The 19,138-nt window shown below is 41.1% G+C and overlaps 1 protein-coding gene across 4 annotated transcripts in view; it reads right to left on the reverse strand.

Annotated features, from left to right (window-relative positions):
* Positions 1-14,163, reverse strand: part of LOC121357379 (putative threonine dehydratase) — a 31,655-nt gene extending 17,492 nt beyond the window's left edge. Inside the window, exons 1-5 of one of the 4 annotated variants that reach the window (XM_041474614.1) lie at positions 13,938-14,163; positions 9,721-9,747; positions 6,209-6,551; positions 2,066-2,182; positions 929-1,170 (exon numbers count right to left, since the gene is read on the reverse strand). In XM_041474614.1, the coding sequence (XP_041330548.1) occupies positions 929-1,170; positions 2,066-2,182; positions 6,209-6,551; positions 9,721-9,747; positions 13,938-14,038 (830 nt within the window). In that variant the 5' untranslated portion in view covers positions 14,039-14,163. Of the gene's footprint in view, positions 1-928; positions 1,171-2,065; positions 2,183-6,208; positions 6,552-9,720; positions 9,748-13,743 lie in introns of all 4 variants that reach the window. The other 3 variants (XM_041474596.1, XM_041474623.1, XM_041474606.1) reach the window with 3 other exon arrangements.
* Positions 14,164-19,138: the final 4,975 nt, after the last annotated feature.

A 19,138-nucleotide genomic window follows, 5' to 3' on the forward strand; every position in this document is an offset into this window, starting at 1 on the left:
AGTGAGGACTTGCTCTGTTCTGCTCATTCTGGGATCTTCTACCCAGGCAACAGCATGACTGTGTCTGAGGCAGCAGTGCCTGGGAGCTGGAGGGGAACGGGCACTTCCTGCAGGAGATGTCATAGAAACACCAGGAGAGGGATGAAACCTGCACAGAAGCAGCAGTGGTAGGGGGACAATAACATTCCAGCTCAGGGTATCAGAGGGACCACTGTTAATGATTCACCCCTCTGTGCTTTTGGAAATTTTTCTTGAAGAAAGGTTAAAAAAGAAAAGGGGGTAGTGGGAGGAGGGGAATGCATAAGAGGCTACAGAGATTAAAGAGAAATGGGAAAATATATTAGTTCTAAGTGGTTTTGCTTGTCTTACCTATGTTTTTGTTACATCTGCCTTGTCCAGTGACCTCAAATAGCTCAAATTTGGATTTATGCTCATTCTTAGCTACTTTAAGTGTATCCCTGAAGTAGTCTCTTAATCATCTTTTTTTCAGGGCAGTATCAGTTTTGTTCCTCATGCCAGATATGTGAAAATCTTAGAGCTTTAACCTTCTCTTGCTCCACATTATCCCACTGAACCATTTGCATTAAAGATTGACTTTTACCCTCCTAACTTCAGAGAGACCAGGAATGAACACTAGCCTAAATGCTTTCTGACAGAGTTACTAAAGAATTAAACTATAGCCACCATCATATTAGCCCATAGAAATCACAGAGTTTGACTAATTTAGGGGCAGAGAAGAGTGTTTCATTTTGGTCTGCATCCCCAGCTGCTACAGAAAGAATGATTTGTGCCTGGGAACACATAGCCATCCATATTCCAGGTAAGAGGAGCGTTTGGATGAGCTGTGATAACATTTTAATGAAACTAATTGTTTTTGCAGAGCTGTGCAGGCGTCTAATCAGATCTAATGTGCCTGGCTTTCACTCACTCTTCCAGGTAGAGGTAGCCGTTCTCCTGTGCCAGCCGGCGGGCGTGCACCTGGGAATCCTTGGCAGTGGTGCCGTAGGAGATGACCATGGCACCGTAGTCGCGGCACATCCTGACCCTGGCCGGAGCCGTGCTGGTGGACAGGATGACAAACACAGGAACACGGAGCTCTGAGGCGTGGTAAGCAACAGCCATGGAAAAGTTACTGTCCGAAGCCACGATCACCCCTTTTCTTTGCTGCTCCTGAAAAACAGGGTTGTTATTGCACACTAGAGAGTGGCACATAGCTGTCCCATATGATCCTGCATCATTCTAATGATCTGGCTTCCTTTTTTCCCTTTACTAGCTGATTGAATTGTGATATTATGGTACACTATATGCATGGTTGGTGTGATCTCAGGATTTACACACAAAGCTAAAACAGCACAAGATCAATCCCTGTGCCCACACTCCTCTGGGTTCAATTCTTGTTCCATGGGAAAGAGCTGAAAAACTCCAACTGATCACAGAAGAGCTGATATATCTCTGCTCTACCTGTATGAAATTATTTAATTTCAGGCTTCCTTTTAACAAAAGATTTCATTTATATTATTGTGAAAGGCAGGAATAATCACTGCTCTGGGCTGCTGTCTCATGCCTACTATAACAATTATTACTGCAGAGACTCCTATGACAATGGCAATAACCTCCTATGACAAATGATAAACAAGTTATTCATGTCAGAAAACTGAAATTCATTACAAAATCAATTGGTGATCTAGATCTTTGTCATCATACATTGCTATTGTTCAATTCAATTTCATCATCATTCATTAGTTTGGTGGTTTCAACATATCAGAACAACAGTGCACATAAAAACATTTGCATCTTAATGCCACAGAAAAATGCTGATGTTTCCATTTTGCAAGCTTTTGTTTCAAACATTAGGAATTTCAGCAGCAGATTAGCCAATTGTAAATAAAGTAGTATTTTACATTCAAACCTATATCTGTTCACATGCTGTGTTCAGTATGATGATTCTAAAGACAAGAAACACTGTGATTCCACAGAGATTAGAGGTAAATTTAACTTCAGCTCTGCTCCATTTTTGTCAAGCAGAACTACTCTACTTCTTTTGAATGCTGATATTTTGCTGTACCTGAGGCAATGACATCAGAAGGTAAAGCACACCTCGTTCCTTCACAGACCCTGTGTACTGCAGGAACTCCTTCTTCAGGTAGATGTCCATTCCATACAGCTTGGATAGCCTAGAATACTGGAGTAGATAAATAATATTATGTCAGTATATCTACTATTAAGAAAAATCTTCCCTACTCCATCAGCTGCCTGCTGAGGCATGAATTCTACTCCTATATAGGAGCTCTAAAAAACAAAATCCAGCTTCTGCTTCTTCATTCACAACAGTGTGTTGTTACCTACCTGCTTTATGGAAGTGATTTTCAAACTCATAGCAGTGAAATATGGAGCACATGCCATTAAGAACTCTGAAAATAGCACTTGCTTTGGATCTTTGTTCAAACACAGGCATAAAAGGAAATATTTTCAATTATCTCAAGACCCATGCTTCCAGCACTTGCCAGAATTGGACACCCCATTATGGTTTCTGCCACTGATTCTCTGTAATAGTGTTGTCTATTTTGCATCCTAGGGCCAGTAGAATATTAGTAAAGACATTTCTTACTCAAAGAAAAATGGAAACAACAAAAAACAATTTCCCAGGACTGCAAGCGTAAGCAGCAACCGTTTGGAAAAGCTTAGTGTTTGGAACAGAAATGATGCCTGAGCTGAGGGGAATTAGCAAGCACATTACATGTGATGCAGTGCCCAAGTGCATGTTTTAAAAAAATTTTTAATGGCAAATATTTGTTAAGCTTTATAATAAGACACTCCCAGCATGTACCAACATATTAATTTCCTACTACCATATTCATTAAACCCAGAGTTTTACACAAGATAACTTGTGAAATAGAGCTGCGGTAAGCCTGTGGGTGCCAGCTCCCCAGGCTTACTGCAGCCCTATTTCAGAATTGGCTCCATCACCCCTATTGGCTGCCAAAGCAAATGAAGCCCTGGTGATTTAGGGGATCAAGTCCTCATTTAAGATAAGTCACGAGTGAGACAGATCCAAAACCAGCATGACAAAATATTTATCTTAAGCAATATCTGGCGGTGTCATACATACAATGTATAGTGTACACACTAATATGCACTGACACGGTTTTCAGACTGCAGGACTTTCCAAGTGAATTTATATAAACTAAATATATCTGAAGCAGACATTTGCTTTAAAGTATGCAGTTAAACTACATGTTTCAGGTGAACATTTCAAGGCATTTTAGTGGATTTCCAAGAATATGTTTAAGTTCCTCACCCATAGGTGGGGCCAGATTCTCTATTTTGCCTCTGAAAATGCTGACATAGGAGCTACCACTTGCTGCTCCTTTGCAAATCTGGCTGCAGAAACTGAAACAATGGAAAGTGCTTAGCACACTAATAGGATAATAGTTTATATCCTAAACGTCCTAATCTATGGAGAATGCCTATGCAAAATAGAGCAAGAACACCATAAAAGAAATGCTACTAGTACTTCAGATATCATTCCTCTTTTTGTAGGATTCTAGAGTGAACAACCAGAAAAAGGATTTAAGGAGATTAATTCTGTACATAATACAGTTGCTAAGTCTCCTACATTTAAAACTGTGTCCTTAAGTCACACTTTCCCACGGGGGTGGTGTACTTTAGATTGATATTTATCTTTAATCTTGATAGTCAGGATTCTAATTCTATAGGTTATCCTTTTTGTCTTCCTTTAACTGAGGATTTTTTCACATAGCCCAAATATAGCAACTACTTCTAGCAAAGCAGGCATCAGTGCTATTTGCAGTTGAACTGACCTGATGTGTGACCTTCTAAGACACATTGAACCAGCCTGTAAGATTTCCTTTTAGTCACTGTGATCTTATCTAAGGACTACAGATACCATGTCTAAGGTACAGCACACAGCACAGCCTCCCTCTGGCATCCACAAAGCTAACACAACACAACCCTTACAGCTCCTTCATCAGTAGCCAAACCAGGTGCCCAGCTTGATGTCAGTTCCTAGTTTTATGCTTACTACCTCTTGGACAAGTTACAATTCACCCATGATGCCATATCTCAGCTCCAAGACAAACTCTTGTCTAAGGATGCTCCATCCATGGTTTTACCTGCAGATTAGGAATCACCCTATGCAAAGTGTTTCTCCCTTCAATTAACTAAATGGATTATAGTCACACTCACTTTTTTAGTCTAAACAAATATCCTTGAAAGGGGCTCTTACCTCAACATGATGAGTTAAAATAAAGGTTTCCTGTGTTTTTCATGACACCACTCTGTCCTTTTGAAACAGTGCATGAAATGCACTAATAACTTCTGCAGGAACATTACTTTGAATAACAACAGTCATGGGCTATTTTCACAGTAAAATATACAGGTTTTTATATGGGTATAGGTTTTCCACTATTCTGATAATTTTAAAAGCATAGTTCATAAAAAAAAAGACTAAAGGAAGTGAGACTGTTTAGTTTGAAACAGTAAATGCAGAAAGGGGATACAACTGGGTTGCATAAATCTGCCAGGGACAACCAGGAGAAAGGAGCTATTTAAGTAAAGGGGTGTCATGGTTTAACCTCAGCTGGCAACTAAATATCATCCTACCACTTGCTCATTTCCCTGCCCATGTGCTCTGGGGGAGAAAGCTAAAACTGAGACATCTCATGGGTTGGGATAAGAGCAATTGGTAAGAATAAATTTAAAAAAAAAAAAAAAAAACAACAACAATGTAATTAAAAGGAAAATAACAAAGAGAGATAAGTAAGACCCAAGAAAGACAGCTTATGCAATTGAAAACAATTGCTCACCAACAACCAGCTGATGACCAGCCAAGCCCTGAGCCACAGGCCCCCAGCCAACTTTCCCCCTAATTTTATTGCTGAGCAAGGTGTCATATGGTATAGGAGGTCTCTTTGGTCAGTTGGGGTCAAAAGCTCCAGCTGTCTCCCCTCCCAACTCCTTGTACATCCCCAGTCCTTTGACTGGTGGGATGGCGTGAGGAAGAGAAAACGCCTTGACTCTGTGAAGAGCTGCTCAGCAGTAACAAAAACATCTGTCTTACCAACAATATTTTCTTCACAAATCCAAAACACAGCCCCATACCAGCTACTGTGAAGAAAATAAACTCTACCTTAGCCAAAACTTCCCTGCAGTCTAGCTAAATATTTTGTGCCACCTTACAGCCCCAAACTGTCTTGTTCCTTGTCCTTTGACACACGACACACTTCTTCAGTAATGTGCTACAAAAAACACAGCTGTCCTTACTTTGGGAATGCTAGGCTAAAAAGCCCAAACTGGAATTAGTTATGTCTCTGGATCAGCAGGCATCATATGGGAACAAGGACAACTTTTAGGACCCAACCACTTCACTCCGGGGACTGCTAACCCCAAACAGATTGCAAGGTTCTTACCCTGTGCATGCCAGAAAAACAATCCACAAGTATTCACTGAGAGTTTGATTTGGGACTGCTGCTAGGAATTGCCATTTGGCAAAGACACTCTTTTCACCCACCGAAATGAAAAGAGAGAACCCAGAGAGCCCAGAGTAGCCTGCTTGAAGAGCTCCCAATGGTAGAAAAACACTATGAAAAAGCACAGAAATACAGTACAGCTCGCCACTGTACTTCTCTTATGCTTTAGCAGACCTTGTACATTGATGGAGGTATCTCAGTCATTTCTACACAAATGACAGGTGCACATGCTTGTGTGCATCCTTATTTTGCTGAAGACACCTGTGGCAGAAATACCTGGTTACAGAATATATCCAGCCCTTCCTGGTTGGCCTGACTCAGAAGGAAAATCTGTACCTTTAAACACTCCAAATATGTGGGGGTTTCACACCAGACCCTCCCACAAGAGTGCTTACCCAAACACTCATAGTCTGCCATCTCCAACTCAAGTTCCTTATAGCAGGAGTTTTTCACTGGGAGCATAATACCACATTAAGTCTATGCTAATGTGGTTTATCCTTTGTTTACAGGTCACTGCAATCTTTGAGGATTTAGGTTAGTGTAAACAGATAAGAAGAAAATTATTATTGACAGTTAAATACAATTAATATGAACATGACTCTTCTCACACAGATCTATCTGCTGCAATTCACACATACCCTTTCTTAATTTCTGACCGACTTTCACAAGGAAAATGAAAAAAAACATTGAGAGAATGCAAAACCATAAAGATTCCCTACCATGCAGGGGGTTTTCTGAACACCACACTGGATTTTGAAGGCTGCTGCACTAATGTCTTCAAATCGAATCAGCCTGTTACAGCTTTCCAGGCTGGTCCTACTGCCTGGCTGAGGGATGCAGGAAAGAGCATCCCTAAGTAACTCCTCATTTCGGCTCACTATCTTCATTTCCCAGGTCTTCACATCCCCGTTCAGGTAATCCTCCTCACCAAAATCCTTCAGTCTCTCGGGGTTGATAGAGGGTGGCTTCTGCCCAATAAGGCCATTTCTTACAGGGACATCCTTACAGCAGTGAAGATCACAAACTGCCGGGACATCTTGTTTCTTTATTCTATTGTCATCCCTGAAAACAAATAAAAGAAACATGTTAGAAAGGCTTGGATGATTAAAAGCTTGATATTTAGCGTTTTAGAAGGATGCACATGTCAGCTGCTCTTTGCAAGCCTCAAACAGGCAGAGTGAGTTGCTACTGTTCCACCTCTAGGTGCACTGAAAGATACTGTAACCTTCCAGCTGTTAGAAAAGCACAAATAACCCGACATATGGGCAAACTGTGAAACTGTCCTACACAAGAAAATAAGAAATATATAATCTGTGCTGTCTACACAGCAAAACTTTCCTTAGTACTCAGTATTCAACCGGCAATGGTCCTAGTTCAGTGCTTCCAAAAATTTTGGAATAATGGAGCTCTATTTTCTGTATACAATTCTATCTTTTTCAAAAAAAGTAAGGAGCTGCTGTAGACCATTGCCATAAACTATTAATAGCAGTAACAAATGCCACTACATTGTACACAAGAGGTCTGCTCTCTGCCCTTGCATACTTGCAGAGTGTACTCTTGACAGCCATCAACTGCCTCATGAGGGGAAGAAATTACTTTGATAAGGTTTGATAATTATATATTCCTACAGAGCTAAAGAATTAAATCTTCTGATCTCTGGGTTTACATTTCATGGGTAGATATCTGTTTAGATATGACAGAAATGTGATGTACAAAAATCTCCTTCCCCAAGAAATATAGGAGAGACTGCACTGCTAGAAAAAATTGCTGGATTTGCTACCTTCAACTGCCTGATTCTATGGTCCACAGCGTTCAGTCCACAAGGAGCACTGTACTGTAGTGCAGGATTTTGCAGTCCTACCAACAGATAAATGCAAAGCTTCTAGGAATTCTTGGAATTTGGAGATTATTATGGGGAAAGGGAGCATTAAGCAGAAGACCAGTGGAAAAGAGCTGATAACACCCCTGGTTTGTGGCTGTGATTAGACAGATGATATAAGCTCCTCTACACGACTCACTATTAATCTATTTGGTGGAAATGGTTTTCTAAAAACAAACATGTTAAATTATGTGAGAGATTCCTGCATTATCTCCAACAAAAAATATTTACCTTTTTCCTAAAATAATTTGGGTCTAAGTTTTGCAGCTATCCATCAACAGGACTAACTAAAGCACATTTTACAGCAGTGATCAACACCATAATATGCTTTGCAGCAACTTCCAAAAGAATTTTTAAATATTTAGAAACATCTGTTTTTTGAGCAATTGCCCACTTTGGGCAGTATCATCCATTTCCTTAATGATATCAATAATCTGTGCCAGTAGCTCTGGTTCCTATTACACTTCAAATTTTTCCACTGAGGAATTCACATAACAATATGGGCAACATAAAATGTTATATTATTAGAATCAAGTAATATACCATAGCATCAATCATTCTGTATATCTTCACAGGAGAAAATTTTTGTAGCAAGATCTTCTCTCTTTAAAATTAATGAGAACACTAATTTTCTAAGATAAATATATACACATTTGTGACCTCTTTATGTTGAAACTTGTGATCTAAAGTATTTTCCCAATACTGTATCTTAAAGCTGATACAGCCTAACACCAGGCATGGTGCTTTCAAATCAAGTAACTTATCAAGGAGCTCTGCTCTATACTTTTCTGCATCTCTGCTCCATTGGGGTTAGACAGCTGGAACACTTCATAAAGATGTTAAGCTTCCAGTGTTAGCTAGTGTGCACATTAGTCTGCTTAACCAGATCAGACTGCCTGCCTGTGAACTTGTTACAGCTCAGCCCCCAAAAACCAACAGCAGCAGCATCCAAGAGGCCACACCACTGGTAGAGTTCATTCCATACCCCTCCCTTCCAAAAAAATAAGTTTCCTTGTCACAGACTCCCATAACCACTTAAAAAGGAAGAAGAGATATGTCTTGTTTCTGAACATACTGTCTGAAATGTTTAGCAAGCTTTGGCAATGGATTATGTTCTTACACTGGAAATGGTTTAAAGGGGTCTATGTTGGATGAAAAAATAGGCAGATCAAAAATTTGTGAATTTATGGGTCAAATTTTTTAACCAACTGGCATTTGAGATGGAAGAACAATTCTCATTTTTCATTGCATCTGTTGCAATCAAAACATCTACAAAAAGACCCAGCCAAAGATGACCACAAGAAGTTTATCAATGAAGCATGATTCTGTGAAAAAGTAGAAGTGCATGGCAATGCCTCGTCACACTAGTGCCATCACATATTTGTATCTGCAAATAGACTAAAATGGTATATTGATTTTTTTGCCCTAGTCTTAGGTTTTCCTTTTTTTGGCAGAAGAAAAAGGAGGGAAGTACATCAGATTCTCAGTCCTTGATGTGCAGTACCACTCCCATGACCAGTGAGTATCTGCTCAGGACTCCAATGGAGACAACACCTTGTGACCATTGGAAAAGAGGAACAGAAATCAAACAGCTGCAAAATATGTATAGGCTTTTCAGGCTTGAGTTAGGTTTAGAGCACATCTGAATTATTACCATCATGAAAACTATCATATATTTGCATCTGAAAAGTCAGCAGCCTCTTTATCAAGGGGATATCATTCTATTGTATATATATGTATTGTGTGTATTTATTTCAGAATAACTTTGATTCTTTTTCTACACCCACATGTTTCATTTACATGAGAGAATGACATTTTCCCATATTGAGCCCACCTGGATGTGCACAGACCTTCCTAGAGCTCTCAAACTCCCAAGGTAAACAGTGGGCTGAGTTTTGATCACATATCACAAATGGGCAACTAATGGCCCTGTTGGGTCAAAAGTATTTCTTGCCTCAAAAGCATTCCACACGCTTGGCAGACATCTAGATGGATTTCTTTTACAGAAACAGCCAAAGCAGGCAGCAAAGCACGGAAGTGCTCACAAAAACACAGCACGTGACTTCTCAAACACAGTCACAAAATACAGCCCCCACTCCAGCAGCCATGTCCACCAGATGAAGATCTGAGCCAATAAAAACCCAAACCCCAGCATTATAAAGCACTGCTCCTTTCAAATGGAGCTTTTCCTTTTTTGGAGTTTGTCACAAGTTTTCATTAAAAGGTCTGTTTATTTCCAGACCTAAAACAAATACCCAGCTGGCAAACTTTGTTACATGGTTATAAATTATAACATTTTACCTTTAAAGTGGTTAGTAAAAGCAAACATGAAAATACAGTTTATAAACCTACTTTTTCAAGAACAGCTGCTCAGCATAACTGGAAAAAAAAGAGAAGATCCATATGCAGACTTTCCATAAACAATTAAGACACAGGAAAAAAAATAATTTGTTTAAGTAGATAGCTTTACATATTTTAAAATCTCAAAGTCAATGCAAAAACAGTGTGCACCAAAATGTACTCCTACAATAATAAAAAGCAACAACTTGGAATGATTCATTTTTCTATTTCCAGTTTGTTTTTTTGAACATACGGGTAATACTCATCAAGTTAAACAGCACTAGGGAAAAAACTTCAAAAATAACAATATTAACAAACGAATAAAATAATAAAACCAGCAAAAATAATTTTGTGAAAATGAAAGGCAATAATGCATACTATACCTAAAGACCACAACTGTTGCCTTTGTTAGCCAGAGAAGTGTCCAAGTGTGCAATGATGGACAGTTTCATGTCCCCATGGTGGAGCACATTCAGATTGCCTCCCTCAGGACCCACAAAGCACACTAAACAGATTAAACTGATGCACTGGATCTCCTCAGCTTCTAAAACTGAAGGAGCAAAATCTGCAAAATCACACAGGTCCAGGGAATAGCAAAGTGTGAAAGACTAGTCACCATTCTGCACAGTATAAATGTTAGAGGGAGATGGTATTAAAGTATTAGGCAGAAAATTTTTAATTTGCCTTTTTAGAGAAAATAATTAGCTCACAGAACTCGTTGCAAGAAGACTCTACAAAGAACAATGTAAATGGGCTCCTAAAAGCATATGCACAACTAAATGGAAGTAGTGACCTATACACACATTGTTCAAGAATTAATCTGTGATTCAAGAAGCCCCTGAGCAAACTCCATGAAAGCAAGTGAGAAAAAGCATCTTAGGTGGCTTTTCTTTTCCCCCAGTTGCATTACTGGCCACCTCTAGAGAGAGGATACAGAGGAGGACTGCTCTTTGGCCTGACCCAGTGCTGCCATTTTGATTGCAGATGTGCCCAATGCCAGCAGTTGGCCCATTTGGCAGCTTTTACACTTTCAAAAGGAGTCACAACAGCATGTTTTAAGGCAGACATGAAGTTGAAATTATGGACATACATTCTCATGTACTGGTTCACAGATGGAAATTCAACTGTCACAAAGGAAACCAGTTGTAATATAAGACTGAAAACTCAGCCTTTCTTTGTCAGTTCTACAGCAGCTTTTGTCATCTGCATTCACAGTGATACACATTCACTATAAAAAGGGACTGACAGTGTTGCAAGATGTGCAGTTGAGCAGTCATAATATGCTAAGCTTGAACATCACTTCAAACTCATATGCACATGTTCTCTACATGCGGATTTTAATTTTGTCCTTTTTTAATGTTTTGGGTATCAGGGTTTCTTAAGGTCATACCCATAAGCTGCCAGCATCTCTAGGCTGCCTGAAGACTTTCCTGGAGCACACTGACCAAGAGACATTGGTAAAGATACAGCTTTAAACATATTTGTCATCTACTTTCAGGTAACTGGGCTCAGATCTTACACCTGCAAGTTCAGAATAATTAAGGCAAAAGATTACCCCATTTGAAGTCACTTCTGCCTCATTCCTCTCTGTTGAGCAGAGATGGGGCATGTACAGGGGGCAAGGCAGAGTGAGCAGCCTGCTGCAGGTAGTATTCTGCTTGGCTTATGACTGCAATGTGGCTGGGGCTGGGATCTCCTCTTGCAGGAGTGAGAAAGAGGCAATCCCAGGTTATGACAGAGAGGGCCCTTTCCCTCAACCAAATCCCTTTTACCCAGAACCTCTCCAGCTTCATTAATTCTTCTAATTCCATGTCCCAGCGCTGTCTCCTCTGACCCTTCTTGCTACCTGAGCCTCCCAGACCCCTCTGATACGTTCCTCATTTGTTGCAATCCCCTTTTCCAGTAGCTCATAAACATTCCATCTCAACTCCTCTTCTGCCTTTTTACCCATTCCCAAATACATCCAAATACTGCAATAGCAGTAATTCTTTAAAGCATCTCAGCAACTTGTGCAAGTGTGACTTTATGAAAGAGAAATGGTAGAAAAATAGAGGTTTGCTGAGATAAAAGTATCAAGAAGGATCATACCAAACGTCATCTTCACTACCAGAAATTCCAGATTATGCACTCAATAGTGTCTGAGTGCCCTGCACACCACTACAGGGTGACAAGTAAACTCCTGCAGGCACAGGGAAGGAACACAATAAATTTGACAATTCTCTCTTTGACAATAAATTCAAAACAGATCAAAGACAATACTGCACTCTAAACATGAGTGTCTTGAATTATCATTATTTTGATATTGGAATGAATTATCAGCATTTTGCGTAATACTAGTACTTAGAAACACCCATTCTAAAATGTATCACTCCAACTAGTGGCACACACAGGATGGAAATATAAATTTCATATCTGACCTTTATATATCCAAAGCCTATGCAAAGTGATTGTTCCTAAATCACATAGGAATCACCTTCCCCTAAACAGAAGGACATGTTCAGCAAATATTAGCTCAACTTTATTGATGGAAACTGGGACACAGACAGATCCAGTGACTTGCCTAAGACTTCCGCAGGGCTATTTATCAGAGTGTCTTAAAGACAAGGAGGTCGGGGCATAGTAACCATGCTGGGTGACAAAAGTAAGCACTGTGACCATCCAGCAGGGACAGCTACATGACAACCAAACCTTGAGACTGAGCAGGCCTTTGGAACTCTACTCACTATATACAGGTCTGACAAACCTGTGTGATGCTGCACCAGCAACACACACAAAGAAAGCTCAAGCTCGTGCAGCAAACAACCAAGCTGTATTATCACCTCTGATAAAATCTCTCCTTACTTTTAGCAAGTCACATTTACCAGAGCCTGAGCCTAGCACTATATACGCCTTCATCTGTGGTCATAATCTATTGCCATTCTTCTACACACACCATGCACATGTCATTGCTTACTGCTGGCAATGACAACTGGCTATCAGCTGCTACATAGAAAACACTAGGAAAAGCAATCTGAAAGCAAGAAGAATTCACAAGACCACTCATAATGGAAATGTTGAAGCAGAGGTAACCAACTGTCCTTCAAACAGACACATCCCTCTCAAAAGTTCTTATAAGACATTGAAAGCTGTGAATGTCAAATGATAGCTATCCAACACTGCACAGAGTTTGGCACCTAAAACTCATTAAGCAATTAAACTTTTTCCTAAGCTGAATGTATTCTGAGTCTAAAGGTTTTCTGGTGACTAGCACATCTCCATAATTCACTTCCAATTAGGAATGAATAGTATAAGTCAAAATAGAGCAAAGAGTGGTCCTGTGCTGAAAGAAGATCCACAGTGCACTGCAGAACAGGTCATATCATGGGTGACTTTGGGCAAGCCCTTTGTACAGTGCAGAAGACCTTGTCTTCCCCTTATTAACACCATCAGGTCCACTGAAACAATTTGTATCTTAAATGTTAGCAACATCTGTGACAAGGAGATGCAGGAAATGAGTATTGTTCCTTGTTTGTACTACATCTGGCAAAACCAGAGCATGATCTCAGTAGTGGTGTCCAGATAATAAAATGGAGGGAAAAACAAACTATGGAAAAGGTTAAGAATGAGGTTGCACAACACCAGCATGCCATGTGTGTGCACAGCTTCAGCTCATGCTACACAAGGACACTAGATGACTCTTAAATTCCATCTACACTATCCAAGTCTGAAAACCGGAATTTAAGATCACCATAAGCACCATAACAAAGGCAACCACAGAACTGTAATAACAGGATCTGACATGGGCTATCCCAAGATAAATTTTCAGCAGTCCACTGGCCTGTCTAGATTTATTTCTGATACCATACTCATGAAGAAATACAAAAGCTAAACTCCACGGGCTGAAAATATTAAAATCTCCACCATTTCTAGTGGATAACTCCAAGAGCAACCCATATCCACAGAACCCTGGGAGATTATGGAAAATTTCAATGTCCTGGATTTTTTGTTTGGTTTGATTTTTTAAAGAAATTAAGGAAAGGAAAAAGAAAGTATTACCTATACAGCACAGCGACTAAATAAACAACGAGGCGAAGCAAAACTCCAACTACGACACCATAAGGAGGCAGGAGGGGTCCAGGGGTTGTCATGTCCGTGGGCCTGGCCCTGGGGGGACCCCGAGGGCTGACCATGACCCCTGAGGGGGAAAAAGGAGCACTCTAGCTCTAAGTCAGACAGCAATATTCTCCAACCTTTGCCAGAAAGGATCGTAGTCTTCGTCTTCCCTGTAGCGGTCCCTGGGACTTCTGTTTTTTAAGACCCTGGAGTAGATAAACTGTGCTGCAAAATTCATTGTAACTCCTGGTGCAAAGCAAAGCTGGGAGACTGCTGGCAGAGAACACACTTGCCTATCAGAAGTGTCAGCGCTGCACTGCCTGGGTGGGAAATAGCAGGCAATGTGCTGTAAGCAGCTCTCAGGGCTGGCTTAGGGGGGGAAGTGCCTTTGAAAGAGATGGCTGCTGCTATTTAAAGAGATTATTTCGGAGCCCAACCTGTCCTTGTCAATTTGAGTCAGGGCCTGGATTATGCATGGCTGACACTCTGTTAGCAGGACACTTGAAGCTTTAGTTACTTACTGCTTAGCTGTGGAGCATGATCCCCACCAGCTGCAGGGCCCATGACTGAACAGCAGGGCTCTGGTAGGCAGAGCAGCAGGAAAGGGATGCCAGGTTTGGGATGGTTGAGTCTCTGCAGGGATCCTTTAAGGCAGCACCAAGGGACATGGCTCCTCATGACTGAGGCACAGAGGAGACAGCTCTGTTTGTGTGGGTCTTCTCTTGGCACAAGTCCCTGCAGCAGAAAAATACAGGTATCTAGATCATAAAGAACAGAAAACACCATCGAGGGGAAGGACTGTAGCAACAAGTTAGCTATATCTACATAGATATCTGTTATATCTATTAATATATATATATGTTTATATATATACAGAAATATACATGTGTGTATATATATCATATGTATATGTGTATATAAACTCCATCTAAATCTGTCTTTCTTTGCCCTGAGAGAGCACTAGCAAAGGCAGAGTCACAGTTCCAGATACAGAATGGCTGTGCAGAAGGGATGGAGCAGAGGTCCTTTTGTGGTACCTCTCCTCTCAAATATATTCCTGATGGAGTGCAGCCTCCAGACTGCATGGAGATGAACCAGGTATCTATTTCCAGGTATGAGTGGCCCCTCAGTACCCTCTGCTTTCTACTGAGAGCATACAAAATCTTAATCTCCAAGACAGAGAAAAGGCATGTCATGAAATCTAACCCAAGCTGTGACTTAACTCTCCCCACAGGATGAGAAATACTATAATCAGATTTATACAGGAGAGTCACAATAAATGTTCAAATAGTCTTCTGGGATCTTTGGAAAGTCTGAGCTGTGCTGGTGGAGTCTTCCCTACGCTGGTGTGGCAGACAGGCCCATGTTCTCTTGACTTCATCAGTACTGATGAAGCTGCAGATTCACTATTTTTTCCAGTTTCTCACACACAGACCCCCTTTTATTCTTTCTTTTCCACGTGGTGGATGTGCAGGTTGTGGTGGTACCTTGTGCTGCAAGTGGCCACAGCCCAGCAGCACGCTTCTGCCAGGGGAGATGAAAAAATGCACTCAGCTGCTGCCAGCACTTGCAGCCCTGCAGCCAAGTTAGATTCAGGACAACTTCACTGGTGCCTTGAAGCACAGGGGGAAGGCAAGGGGAGTTACTCTGTTCACAACACAGCTGAGCTGCACTGGTGGGCAGGAAACGGAATTTTATAGCAGTGAAAATGCTTTTCCTTTGCAATTCCTTTGGCTTTCCTTTCCTTTGCAATTTCTTCGGCTCTTGGGTATCTGGCTGTCCAGATCGATGCGCTCAGTTCTTGACATGAATTCAGTTCCTCACAAACAAGGCTCTGATCTGTGATTGACACCTGTACCATGCTGCATGGGTAAAAGGACTGCTGGGACCATTTGGTCAAGAAGCTGGAAAAAAATTCACCAAGCTGTTGCATGACAGAAGTACGTGAAGCACTGAATTGCTATCCCTGTAAAACACTCCCAAACAAGCAGCCAGGTATAGAAAAAGGATCTTTGGGAATTTCTGTTGCAGAACTCAGCCCATGCCAAACACTCTTTCATAGCCCTTGCCACTTCCAAACTGGTTCACAGTGCTTTAAAACACACCACAATTACCACATGAAGGAAAAACTATCTTTCAACTTTGATTTTTTCTTTTAGGAAAGATAGGAAGGGATAAGTAAGATACAATTGCAGTGCTGGTACAGTCAAGTGATATCTAACACAATTGAAGCTGTCAAGAACACTAAGTTACAGGTCACCCCAGATGACATTTCTTTTCAAATCTAGAGTTTCTTCCTTCCTTCCTAGCTGCTCTTTGGTGGGTCCTAAGGGAAGGAAGCCAATGCCTCAGTGCTGTACAGCTTTCCAAAGGTTTCATTTACAACTTCCATGCTGCCACCACTTACACTTTGTGTGTTTGTGCAAGAAAATAATTGTTCATATCTGCCCAGCTTTAGGCTGAGACCTCAGTAAAACCAGACTTGGTCAGAGCCACTGTGTACATCTGAAATGGCAGTTATTGGGAAGGGGTTTTATCCACAGCATAATAAAATATTATCTTGTACTTCGATAATTTTGAGTTCAAAGGAAAAAATAAACCACACAGTTAAATCAACAGAGAGAACTGAAATACAGTGTTTGTGTGCTGGTGTGTAAGAAAAAGCAATGATTAGGACTGGAAAGAATTGGAAAATCCAAGTCTCAGAATAACAGTTTTACACTCACCAGGTCATATATAACTGCCAGCCTTCCTCCCTCAGTCCCTGGCGCAAAACCCATTAAGAAAAGCATAATGTGGAGAGCAACAGCTGCTTCTTTTGCTAGAAAACCTTTTAAACAAGGTTATGCTGCACTTTTCCTGAACTAAAAAGTAAAATAGAACCATTTTGCTGTCAGAATGGAAAACAATGCTTCTTTCTCTTGTAACCAGAGAGAACTCAGTTTGGACAGCACTGAGAAAAATAGCTATGGGCCATTGTAAATAAGGACTTTATTGAATTACAGGACTTGAAAAATTGTTTTGAAGGGTTAGCCAAGCTTTTCCCTACACTAAATAAAATTAATAACATTTCCAACCTCAGTGAGAACAGCATGGGTGGGAAGTGATAGTCTATCCAAAGCAGAGCATTCTTTACAGAATTTGATCACTTGCAGAAGGAAAGAGGGTGGAGACAGTCTGCAGTTAAGCCAAGCAAAACAATAAAAGTTTCTCAGAGAATAGCAACTCAGAAAACCAAAATGATAATTGGGGATTATGCAACATATTGATGCAAATGTGTGGTAAACCACTGTGATAATCAGGATGGATAAAAAATATAGACAACTCAAAGAACTGCCTACTAAAAAAAAACAGAAAGAAAAAAAAAAAGAATAGGCACTAAAAAGATTCCCATTTCCTTCTATTTAAAGAAACTAATTTAACTCCCATCTCAGATTCTTCATAAATCAATATTCATAGAGCAGACCAAAGTTTCAGCCCCCAGTGTTTATATTTTTATTTGTTTATATTTGTCAGCAGCTGACCCACAACAGTAAAATGTCACATTCCCCTTTACTATCTTTAGGGATCTCAGAAAAAGCTAACAAGGTAGATTCAAATCAGTGGAAACAGAAGTAGGTTCCTCAAGCTATATTTCACAGAGCCTGAAAGAAAGGGTAGTATCAATTCAAAAAACATATTTGCTGGAGCAAGAGGCAACAGGGAAGCCTGGATGTGCTTTATCTAAAGTTATGGAACAGACTGTATCTGTTAATGTGGGACAGACTGTATCTGTTTTATGTAAACATTTTGCAGAAAGAATGAGATATTTCTCAAGGCAAAGAGCAAAAGCTTACATTAGAGTCCAAAAATTATCTTCTCAAAATAGTATCTATATTAGAGTCCAAAAATTATCTTCTCAAAATAGTATCTATATACATAAGAGATCTAATTCTAAGATGCTGAACCAATAGCATTCCATGAGGAAAAACTGGTGACACAAAGCTTGTGCCTTGCTGTAACAAAAAAAAAAAAATAAAAAATTACATTCTCTTCTACTGAGACTAAATAACTGATAAGAACCAGCAAATATTTTGTGCTGCTATTTGGGATATTTAACTGTAACATCCTGCTTATCTCAGTTTCAAGTGGTAGGAGAACATTTATAATACATGCAGAATGCAGAGGCAGCAGATCAGCATTACAGATGCATGAAAGTACCCAGTAGTCCATTCTAAGCCACCTCACAAAATTATATTAATGAACAAAGACTATATCCAATTATCTTTGAATAACATGAGATCCCTTATGCTATCACTGGCTCCAGGGTTTTTGCCCATGTGGGTCTAAAGCACTGGTCATGCAGCTGTGTTCACACTTAGTGGAAGTGCCCCGGCTGAAACCCGCACAGGGAATCACTGAAAATACATTTGATTCTCTGTGCAGAGAACAGCAACTGTGATCATCTGCTTCACTTCTGCTTTTCCAGACACATTAGACCATCAGAGTGGCACCACATAATTTCAAAGTAGTACTGCAATAATTTTTTCTCACTAACACAGATCAGCAGGCATTCAAATGGCAAGTGAACGTGAGCTGAAACACAATTAACGCTGGGGCTTTTTAACAAACTCAACTCCCAAGTGATTCTGATTTGCCACAGCCTGTACATAACCACTACACGATGCTTTCAGAGGCTCAAAATGCCTTGGAGGATGTGTGCCCCAGCAGCAGAGAAGAACAGATGGCGTTGCTGCTGGAGGCGGACCGGAGCCTGCCGGTGCCGCACACCAGCTCCCGCACACGGGCACGGACCGAGCTCTGCTTCCCCACCAGCCCCGCCGCGCTCAAGGTCAAGTACGAGCAGTGGGGGCTGTGTCCTGTTCCGAGACACTCACGGATCCAAATCCTCTTCCCTGCCCTCCCGCTGTGCCTAATTAAAACACTGAACTCTCGGTTGCAGTTCACGCTGCGCCGGAGATCAGCCCACCTGGCCTCTGCCCAGCGCTGTTGCGGGAGGAGGAGAGAGAAGATGAGGAGCCAAAGATGGGGCGGGAGAGGAAGCGGCCCCCGGGATAACCTGGTGGCCAGAAACTGGTCACCTCAGTGCCACCTGTGGGACAGCTCCTCAGCTGCCAGGGGCCATTGACACGTGTTTTCCAGCCCGCTCCCCACGGCCCTTCCCCTGCCCTTCCGCCGGGCTGTGCCCCCACCTCGCCTCGCCTCCGCCTGCTCCCACGCTCTCCTTCCAACAATCCCATCAAAGCTGTGCAATCAAGTCCCTCCCAGCGGCTCCAGCAGAACACTTTGTGCACCTTGGACTGCTATAATTTCTTCTAAATTCAAACCATAGGCTTTT

The sequence above is a fragment of the Pyrgilauda ruficollis genome, unplaced genomic scaffold (assembly GCF_017590135.1).
Source record: "Pyrgilauda ruficollis isolate IOZ18807 unplaced genomic scaffold, ASM1759013v1 scaffold11, whole genome shotgun sequence".
NCBI classification, from domain to species: Eukaryota; Metazoa; Chordata; class Aves; order Passeriformes; family Passeridae; genus Pyrgilauda; species Pyrgilauda ruficollis.